Below are 11,388 nucleotides of genomic sequence, written 5' to 3'. Positions count from 1 at the left end.
TAATAGGATGAAGTTCAATGTTGACAAATGCAAGGTGCTACACCTCAGGAAGAATAATCAAAAGTACAAATACAAAATATGTGACATCTGGTCGATTGCTGGATGGCAGCACTACAGAAAAGTATCCAAAAGTCTTGGTAGATTATGGACTCAATATGAGTTTACAAGTATGATGCAGCTGCACAAAAGGGAAATGCAGTCTTGGAATGCATCAAGAGACACAGGAGGTGATAGTGCCTTCCTATTTGGCACTGGTTAGACTATATCTACATTATTGCGTTCAGTTTTGGGGTTCCACATTTTAAAAAGGACGTGGAGAAGTTAGGGTCCAGAGGTGGGCAATAAAAATGATCAAGAGCTTGGAACACAAGTTATATGAGGAGAGGTTGAAGAAATTAGGCATGTTCAGCTTGCAGAAAAGGCACTTTAGAGGGGACAGGATAGCCATCTACAAATATCTGAAAGGCTACCATGAAGAAGAGGGAAGGCATTTTTCCTTTCTTGATTTAGAAAGTAGGATGCAGACCAATATCTTGGAGTTACAGCAAAGTAGGTTTAGATCAAATATCAAGAAAAACCTCATTGTTAGAACAATGAGGGAGAGGAACAGGCTTCCTAGGGAAGTTGTGGACTCTCTATCACAGGTGTTCAAGAAAATGCTGGATAAGCACTGATCAGGAATGATCCAAGCGTATTTATGCCTACGTTCTACTGTGGGTATTTTCCATTCATTTGGGCTTTTTTTATTGTTATGTGGGGCTGGGAGGGAATTCACTCTCCCCCTTGCTCCTACGTGTCAGGGCTTTTTAAGCCTTCTTCAGAGGCATTAGTGTTGACTATGGCCAAGGCTGGGAATTTTGACTGGGGTGCACCAATGTCCCTTCTGGCACTTAAACTTGGAGTTTCTTGGGTGGAAAGTTTTGCCTCTCCACTCAGGGTTAGACCAATCTTTATATAAGGAAGTAATTTTACCCCATGGTCAGATTGGCGGGGACTATGGGGTTTTTGCCTTCCTTTGTAGCACAGCCTCTACCTGGGATCTCTTGAGCACATATATTAAACTACAGCAGCAGGATGTTGGCCACCATGGACCCCCTGCTTTAATACCTGTGTCAGGATTAACTGTATAGTTTTGCTACAAAGTTAGACAATGGCTTTTTATAGGAGGGCTTGGATAGGCGGCAATCCCTCAGTTCAAGGATGACCTCTACCATGGCTCATTGATGGTTCTTGATGCGACTTAAAAGTCCAATCCTTGAGCCACAGATTCATCCACAGAAGTTGCCGGTCTTTTCACAGGGGAGAGTAGGCCATAGGCTAGGACTTCTCTCTTTTTCCTTCCTCCACTCTCTCTTCTCTGCTTCAAGGGCAAGATGCTTTACCTCAAAACTGGGTTCAGTTAGCAGCCAGCTCCTCTGAGCTCATTGGCATAGATTGTTGGGTTTTTTTGGTATGTCTTCAATGTGTCCCTGCAGTGTTTATTCTGGCTGTCATGTGATCCCAGGCCACCACTAAGCTGGATGTAGGGCACAGAAGCTCCAGAAGGGTGAAGCCATGCTGGAAACCACCTCCCTCATCATATAGGAGACATGGTGGACAATGGGCAGCAAGCAGATTGGCCTGAGGGACATAAATGGCTGGGCAGCATCCAGGGAACCAAAAGGGAAGTAGCTAAAGCCAGAGTGAGGCTCAGGGAAAAGCAGGAGGAGGGGACAGCCTATGGCAGCAGGACCCCTCAGGCTTCCAAAGGGCACCTGTACACTGATTGGACTCACTCTGCATGGGCAAGGCAAGCCCAGGTTTTGTTTATTTATTTGGACTGTTAAAAGGCCAATGCTTGGGAATGGGGTCTGACATTCCTTAATGGGGCAATGCCAGTAAAAAAGGGGAACCAGAGAGACTAATCTTGAAGGAAAAGCTGTCAACATCTGCTACAGAACCCCTCTTCAGGAGGGGTGTGGTCAGGGTATAGGGGAGGAGGAACCCCATGAAGACATCCAGTGGGACTCTCCTTAACCCATGTGATGGACTACCTTGAAGACCAGGTACATTCCCATTTGCCCCTTTCTATCACTCAAGACCAAGGCATGGCAGACTAACCCAGAGTGATGGGAATGGAGAATGGGTCCACTGGCCAATACTTCTGCCACTGAAGGGCCCTAGCTGTTGCCCTGCTACAACTAGTCAGTCACCTGTTCCAACAGCTCCAGGGTCAAGGTTTTACCAGGTGATCTTATAAGCTGCAAAGTATGCTTGCAAGATGCTAACATCCCTAGAAGATACTGTAATTCCAAAGTCTGTAAAACATATGTTAAAATATTAGTAAATATATATAACATGCAAAACTTAGAATCTGCACTTCAAGACTCATTTTAACACAAATTCTACCTGCCTAAAAAGTTTTCTGTAAATGCTAGAATTTTTTTGTGTGCGAGTGTGCGTGTTTCTGAAAAAAGCAAGTGTATGCATAGCCCACACTTCACAAATGCATAAATAGAGACCGAGTGAAGGTCTCAATGAAAATTTGACCTTCTTACTCGCAAGCTCTATATATCAATTAGGTGGAACTGGAAAGACAAGAAAATTACCACTCTTAATGAAACATCAACACATGTGCTTAGAACAGGGCACATAAAATTCTAAATTAAATTCAAAATTCCCCTCCTACAGCATTAAAATTGAAGTTCATTCTTGATTACATAGGAGGACACTTACCTGGTTGACTGTAATATGGAATCCCTTTCTTTCTTCACCTGTTGAATCAGAGTTCATATTTTATACATACTAGTGTCATGAACTTGAAGGGTTTGTGGGGTGTCTTGCATGGTTTCTTGAGGTTGTTTTACTGATGTGGCATATGTAGTCTTTACAGATAGCTATATTTAGCCTTATTGTTCTTATGTGGCATTTGATATAACACATATTTCTTATATGTTATAATAGGGCTAGGATTGCAGAATATGATAATGATATGATGAACAATGCGTTTATTCAGCACCTAGGAGAGGCTGAAAGCCTAAATGGCTGAAGCACAGGAATTCCTTAGAATCAGTGTCTGATAGGAGGGTGTTTCCAGACTAGACATAGGGGCTCTTAGACAATGGCAAATTTACATTTTAAAAGGAGAAACCCTAACGTGCACACCACCTAGGAACAGGAAGAACACGTCTCCACTTCTCACTATGGAAGAAATTAAGTGAGAGATGGCATCTTTGGAATACTGGAGTAGTACTCCCTGTGTCTGAAAGGATGTGCATACTCTCCTGGTCTTAATTAGAGTAGGAAATACTTTTAGGCTGGTAAACATGCAACTTTTGCAGGAGCAGGAAGTTATATACATAGTGGATGCCCCTGCAAGAATCTAATGAGGGAGGTCTGATAATGGCCAGATAAGAAATTGTACTTAAGCTCTGGCTTGGAGCAGAGTGGGGTCTTCAATTTTTCTGAGCATAGGGAAACACTGGAGTCTAAGAAATGCAGGCTGAATAAAGCAGGCTGGCAGGGAAAATTGCAGGAGGCTCTGGCAGAAGGTTCAGAGACAAAAACTGCTTTCTAACCTGCGGAGGTAGGCAGGAACTGTAGTCTAGGATTTAAGTTTCAGGGTAAGAACAGGTTAATGTTCTGATATTTTCTTTGTTTATTCTGTTTTTTCTGTTTATTCTCTTATCAATGCCAGTATCTCAACATATGGTTACTGATTGTTTATGCTTGTCCTTGTTTTTATAATAAATCTTTTTGCCATCACTGCTGTCAGTGATAAGTGTGATTTCCAGAGCACTTGATCAGATGGGCAAACCTCTTCTAAGGAAAGGGGATCTATCTTTTTTGAACACATGACCAGATTGTGATTCTTCTAGCTGGCAAAGTCTCCTCTGCTAAGAGCTGGCAAGGGATGGGTAAGGCTGAGGTGCCACGGGCCAAGGATCTGGTTCCTGGCACATCTCAGCTACTTTTCAATGACCAGGCAGCAGAGGGCAGAGAGCAGTTTGGGGCATGAAGGTGTGAAAGCACCCCAGGAGTGTCTCTCAGAGGTTCATCTGGCTGCATTTGGGGTCAGGGCATGTCACAACCGGTATATACCATGAACTGAAGCTGGAAGACAACCTATAATTTGCCTATAAAAATTTTCAGTAGCTATTCTGTAGAAGTGGATGATATAAAACATATCTCCTGATGCGACAGAAAGTGCTTGGTTGTGATCCAAAGCTACAAGATGCTTAAAGGCAAAATAATTAGCATATATATCTGACCACTTGAGCTGTTCCAGTGACAAGGACTATCTTTCTGTATATTAATGAAGTTATTTCCTTGCTCCTCTATAAGTCATGCCTTTGCCTTTCATTTGCATCATGTTGGCACCAAGTGAACACTAAGGCCTTATCTGAAACTAAGCTATTTTATGTGCTATTTAAATAACAAATGTATTAAAAGTGAAACTGGCTGTCAATCGCAATGCAAATAGCATATCAAAATGCATACACGTAGTGTTGAAATGCATATTTTATTTCAATGCTACATATATGCATCATGAACAAGTTATATGAGTATAATAAAACGGTAAGAATGTAGAATTTATCATAAACAGTTTCAGTCTATTCTTGTCATAAATGTGTATTGTAAGGAAAAAACAAAAGTACAGATAGTTAATTAAGCTGCTCCTGAAATTAATCAAACTTCTGTAAAAATATAATGGGAATGTATTTATTTTCTTAGACAAAGCTTTTTTTTAATGACCTCTTATTTTTGGAATCAGTGATGTACTTAGAAACCACCTACTATAATATTATGAAAGATTGTAAATAGTAAAAATATATATATATATATAGAACGATGACAATAAAAAACACTATGGAATAAAAAGTTAGTTTTTTCTCCCTCCTCCATCACTGTCCAATATTTTCAGAGCTGAATTTTTTGGGAAAAAAGTTAGCTATTTATACACTTTCAACAGTTTAAAAACATTAAAAACATGTAAAGAATCATTTGCAGGTACATTACTTCATTATTACATGAAAAGCAGGAACCATAAAATTCAACACATTCTAAGAACCATCATATATACACACTTCTGTACAGAATGATGGCACAAAGACAAAAAGATACCATTCAGTTTATTCTACTCCACATAAAAATATTACATATTAAAAAAGCTCTTCCCATTTTTATAGTCAACCGTTAATTTTCAGAATCACCAGGGACCCTACAGCTGTGTACTTGGTTCCTTTTCCTATAAAATTAGTGCCTGTTCAGTGGCAGACAAGGTATCTTAGTTTAAAATGTTATTAAACAATAGAGAAGCAGCCACATGGTGCGGTTAGATAACTGACTGACATGTAACCACTAGTGGGAGTTTTTAAAAAAAAGAAAAGCTCATCAGAGATCAGCTTATTCATAACACAGGACGATTTTTAAAAAACTGCTTCTTGCTGGTTTTTGATTGTTAAGGGCTGAACACAACCTTTATTGGAAGCAATCTTAAAGCAACTTCTCAAGATTAATGAGAGGTCCAATCCAACGCACGTTGAAATTAATGTGAATGTTCTCATCGACTTCTGTGGGAGCTGAGACCATACCCCAGATGACTAATATTCACCTGTATGTGCCAAGATCTTGCTCTTTTTATTAAACTGTTCAGTACAACAAAGATATACAAAACTTTTTTTTTGGAATAGAGACTAGTATATTTGCAGTTGACAAATGCCCCCTGCTTTGAAAATAGGTCCCAGGTTCCTTCTAAGCAGTGGGAGACCATTATCCTGTGACAGCTTTATTCCAGTGGCATTTTCTATTTAGAAGACAGATTTACTGTTAGAACTGTGTTCCTTTAAGAGTTAGAATCATTGCACTAAATATTAGACTGCAGGCCTGAATGAGGTAAACATTATATACCTTTAAAATATTTAGGTAAATGAAATATTACAGCTTTTATCTTTGGAGAAATGCTTTCTTCTTCACTGGACAATCCCAGAGTCAATGGATGTTTGCTTCCGAGTAGTCTTTGGAGGGGGAGGTGGTGGAGTTTTGCTGGGCAATGGAGGTGGCAGGTGCTAGGAAAAAAAATAGGGAAACAGAACATGTTACTGATGAACTGGGTTTGATACAATTAGTGACTGAAATATGATTTCATAGACTCACTATCTGTCATAGCAGTATATATTCATTTTACTCCTGAAAACTTCCCCTCAAAATTTGTCATTATGAATACTGCTTTGCTTCTGGCCATTAACTTACAATCTAATTTTTACTGGTGACAATGACAAATCTCTCAAAAGTTCTGATTAACTGGTTCAATATTTCAGAAGTCTTTTCAAAGCGCTGCGCTTGGTATCATGACAGTACATTGACTCTATCAGTCTGTATTGATTGCTGAGCACCATAAAGTTTAAAAATTATGTGAAATTATAGCTGTATCCCTTTTGTATTATTTTCATATTTTATACTTTCAGAACAGCGACTGTTCTCTACAAGAAAAAGGAACAGCTTAGATAGGTTAATAAAAAGGTTTTCACTTTATAATTAGATATTTAGTAATCTTTAAGATGATTCAAAATAAAAGTAATACTTGTTGAAAACCATTTTAGAAAAAAATCCCCGAACATCATAAAACAAAGCTCAGTTTGCATCACAAACTAAGGAAAACCAAATAGCAACAATAGAAGTTAAATACTTTTTTCCCCCCCATACAGTTCAGACTATATGTAAGATGACAAAAATCTGTGTTGCTGAAAGAATACTAAGAGGTTTGCTCGCTCACTGATTTTAGATTGCTGTTCAACAGTATTTTGGCTATACAATCATTGCAGCTTCTTCATCACTACATCTCATAATATTACATTCACTAAATACTGCTTTGTGATTTTTTTTCTTCAGACTACCCTTCCCCTACTAGTAAAGATAAATCTACTATGTTTGGTTTTTTGGCCTCCCAGAAATATTATGATCCTTTTGCCATTTCCACTTGTCTTGTGTCTTGCTTTATATGCTTTTCCTTTCTTCAGCTCATTCTGGCAATACTTTATGAGGCTGTTACCAGACTTGCTTTCAGCCAAAAGGTTATAAAAATGTTAGCCACACACAAATACTTTGAACCATTACAAAATATGCCGTGAATCTGCCAGTTCCCTGATCACTGCCATGGGACCAATTCAAGTGTTTGAAATAGTTTAATGTTACATTGTTCATACTGTACTGATTATTGTGATACTGGTATATTACTTTGGATCACAAACATTTACCAATTTTTTTTCCTTCTTACACCAATTCACTGTAAGTATAGCACCTTGTTTTATTAATGTCTTACAAGGCAAGTGAATTATTCCTAAATCATGGCAACACATTCTAGGAGGATGTCCATCATTGAAAGGCTATGGCATATTACATTATAAATCAACTAACAATTCAGTGTCTTTGAAAGTTGCCCTATGTTGGGATTAAAACCTGACTCCCTGACATTTTACAGTTCCTTGCCAGCCATTTGGGACAGAGTAAGTACACTGAAACATTCACTTTTCTCAGCAAAAGCTCACAGAAATGCAATAGAATAGCACACAAGCATAAAAGTACCTCTGAGGAACATTGCAGAGCTACATTTGAGGACAGTAGCCAACGGAGTTAAACACAGGGTTTAAAATATTTATCAGACTAGTGAGAGGCTGATACAAAAGATTAGGTAAGGAGCACACAGTGGCAGACAGCCAGCAACTATGAACCAGATTTGGTATCCAAACTAGGAATTATTTTGGATTCCTGCTAGAGCACTGTTCCTGGATCCTAACTTAAGGGGAATATCTTCCCCATTACACTCTGCCTTGTAAGTGTTAAATATGATGCCCCCCCCTCCCCCCACAACTCTTTCTGGCTGCTGGAAAAAAGAACTTTTCTCTCTCATCTTCTTTCGCTATGCAATGATGGTAGGGCTGAAAATAACTTCTTATTGTAGACCTTCCACATCCTTTTGGCTGCAAAAGAAGTGGGTGGAGAGCATTTCTCCACCACATCTCATACCAGGATGGCATCCAAGCCTGCCTTATATATCTACAAGAGCAAGATTACAACTCAGAATACAGACCTAAAGATATTACTGAATTTATACACACACCACAACTAAAGATTTTACTGAATTCATCCTCACACACCACAACTTCAGTTTCAATAACCAACACTTCCTGCAGACCATGGGTACAGCTATGGGCACCAAAATGACCCCACAGTATGCCAACCTTTTTATCGTCCACCTGGAGGAATTCCTCAAGAACTGCACCATCAAATCCATGCTATACCTAAGATACATAGATGGCATCTTCATCATTTGGACTGAAAATCTGGAGTCTCCAATTGATTTTCATCACAAATTCAATAACCATCATTCCTCCATCAGACTATCTCTTGAATACGCCAGCACCAACATTTCTTCTTTGGACACTATGATCAATATCCCGAATGGTAAAATGCAAACCACCACGTACAAGAAATCCACAGACCAACATACATATCGACACAGAACCAGCAATCACCCTAAACACTCCAAGAAAGCTGTAATATACAGCTAAGCCCTCTACTACCACTGAATGTGCAGAGGAGGATACACGCAATTGTCAAAATGGCTTTCACTCAAGAAGGACACTCCTCCAGAGAGATAGATCACACTTTTGAAAGAGCCACCCAGATACCATGTGAAGAATTACTGCAATACAAAAAGAAAGTCCCCAGGAATCGCATGCCATTAGTTATGACATGTCATCCCTCCCTGGAATTTATATAGAAAATCCTCAAACAATTATAACCCATACTAAAAGACGACCCAATTCTTAAAAAGATCTTTCCAAAACCACCCATCCTAGCCTTTAAACAAGCACCAAATCCCGCCAACCTCATCACCAGAAACAAACTTCCTAGGGCCCAAAGCACATCAAATGAATCCAGACCATGCCAGGACAAGAAATGTAAAACCTGAAAACACATCTCCAGCACTCCCACAATAACTACATCCTACACGAGAACCATCAGCATTCCTGGATCTTACACCTGCACCTCCAGAAATGTAACACATCTCATCCAGTGCACTAAATGCCCTGATGGAAAATATGTATAACAACAACTGCATACCAGAATGAATGCACAACAAAAATCTATCAAAGGCAAAAACACACAATTACCTCTAGGTGCACACTTCTTATAAAACAACCACTCTCTCTCCAATCTCTCAGTTCTAATCCTGAAAGGGAATTTACAAAACACCTTTTGCAGACGAATCTACAAACTTTATTTCATAAATCTACTGGATACAAAAAACCCTGGACTAAATATAGACATTGGATTTATAGAGTCATAGAAAATTAGGGTTGGAAGGGACCTCAGGAGGTCATCTAGTCCAACCCCCTAGTCAAAGCAGGACCATCCCTAACTAGATCATCCCAGCCAAAGCTTTGTCCAGCCAGGTCTTGAAAACCTCCAAGGATGGAGATTCTACAACCTCTCTGGGTAACCTGTTCCAGTGTTTTACTACCCTCCTAGTGAGAAAATTCTTCCTAATATCTAACCTAAACTTCCCTTGCTGCAACTTGGGACTGTTGCTCCTTGTTCTGTCATCTGCCACCACTGAAAAGTCTAGCTCCATCTTCTTTCAAACCCCACTACAGGTAATTGAAGGCTGCTATTACATCCCCACTCATTCTTCTCTCCTCTAGACAAATAAGCCCAGTTCCCATCAGCCTTTCCTCACAACTCATGTGCCCCAGCCCCATCCACCATTTATGTTGTCCTTCACTGGACTCTATCCAATTTGTCTACATCCTTTCTGTAGTGGGAGCCCAAAACTGAACACAGTTTCACAGTTTCAGTTCAAATCTGGTTTCACGAGTGCTGAATAGAGGGGAATAATCACTTCCCCTTAGCCTTCTTGGCAACAAGGGCACACTACTGGCTCATATTCAGCTTATTGTCCACTGTAACCTCCAGGTCCTTTTCTACAGAGCTGCTGCCCAGTAGGGCTGTGCGAAACGGACTTGTTTTGACTTGATTTTCGAGGTTTGGACAGAACGGCATTTTGTTTCAAATTTCATTTTGAGTAGAAACAGCTGTTAAATTTTGCTTCGTCGAAACAGTGAGGCTGTTTCAACTCTGTTTCAACATTTCAGCCATTGGTTATAATGGGGAAGCTCGAAACAGCCTCTCTCATCTGGCAGGCAGATCAGGGCCCAACCCCGGGAGGGCTGCCTGGGCTGTGCCAGTCCTCCCAGGGCTGAGGGCCCCTGATCCGCCTGCCAGATGAGGGAGGGAAGCCGGTGCTGCCACCTGGGACAGGGGAAGGGAACTGAGCCCAATTGCTCAGTACCGCTCCTCAGCACAAGATTGGGCTAGGGAAAGGAAGTCAACCCAGCTGGGCTGAGTTCCCCTCCCCAGTGCCTGGGGTTAGTGCACCACATATTGACCTCTAGTTATACTACTGATGTAGAAAACTTGGGAGGCTGTATTCAGTCAAGAATAATAAAAACTTTAGAAACTTTTTCTAACAGAGACTGACAGTTTAGGCTTCCTATTTACCAAGTAAAATCTCTTACTCAGTAATGATAAATCTATTTTTAAAATACCTTACTTAATATTATCCATCAGTGAGGAGCTTTATATCCCCTGTCCAGTCAAACCTTACAATCTCTCTTTGTACTGAGTTCCCAGATTACTAAATAAAGCTTTGGCTCTATAAAAAGCAGCGCTTCATGAGTTACATGATGAAAGTGACAGGAGGTGTCACAACCCAAGGGTGTGATTTTTGTTTTGTGTGCTTCGGAACTGCTAAATTGTTCCCGCTAAATTGCAGCTTCTTTGCACGGTGGAGTTTTCTGCTGCAAAAGAGAACCCCGGTGCAAAAGAATTCCCCCCACCAGTAGCTTTCTTTGCAGGGTGCATTTCTTTGTTGCAGCACAGAGATGCTCGTTGCAAAGAGTTCCCGCCATTTGTATGCTAATTCGAGCCCCATTATTGGCCAGTTCTAAATTATTCACACGTGGCGGCTAGTGATTGGCTTGCTAGCCGTATAAAAGGCTTGAGTGGTTTCCGCCCAAGTTGGAGGATTCCACAAACACCAGGAGGAGGAGACTTCACGCTGTGTGAAGATCTCTAAGCGCTGCGGAGCCTATTGGACACAGCGCATTTCAAGCAGGCAACAGGGGTCTGATCAGCCTCTAGCCTCTCCCCGTCACCGAGCACAATCCTCGACGTATCCCTCTCCTTGCACGCAAAAGGATCCACGGAGCCTAGCAAACTTCGTGTGAGTCTGTTTCTTGCCAGCTGGAACAACTGACATAGTTGTTCAGACGACCGGACTACCTCAGAGCACAAGTTCCACAGAGCCTAGCAAACTTTGTGTGAGTCTATTCAGAGCTCTTTTGT

The 11,388-nt window shown here is 40.6% G+C and overlaps 1 protein-coding gene across 1 annotated transcript in view; it reads right to left on the bottom strand.

Moving 5' to 3' along the window:
- Positions 1-4,492: 4,492 nt before the first annotated feature.
- The window catches only part of LOC102372075 (dedicator of cytokinesis protein 1), a gene marked incomplete at its 5' end in the record, with an annotated part of 257,236 nt that continues 250,340 nt past the window's right edge, over positions 4,493-11,388 (bottom strand). The window contains one exon of the mRNA XM_006030253.3: positions 4,493-6,047. Coding sequence (XP_006030315.1) covers positions 5,952-6,047 — 96 coding nt within the window. The remainder of the gene's footprint in view (positions 6,048-11,388) is intronic.

This window comes from Alligator sinensis, unplaced genomic scaffold (genome assembly GCF_000455745.1).
Source record: "Alligator sinensis unplaced genomic scaffold, ASM45574v1 scaffold276_1, whole genome shotgun sequence".
Taxonomy (NCBI): domain Eukaryota; kingdom Metazoa; phylum Chordata; order Crocodylia; family Alligatoridae; genus Alligator; species Alligator sinensis.
Note: the sequence above shows the minus strand (reverse complement) of the source record. Positions and strands in the feature narration are given on the sequence as shown.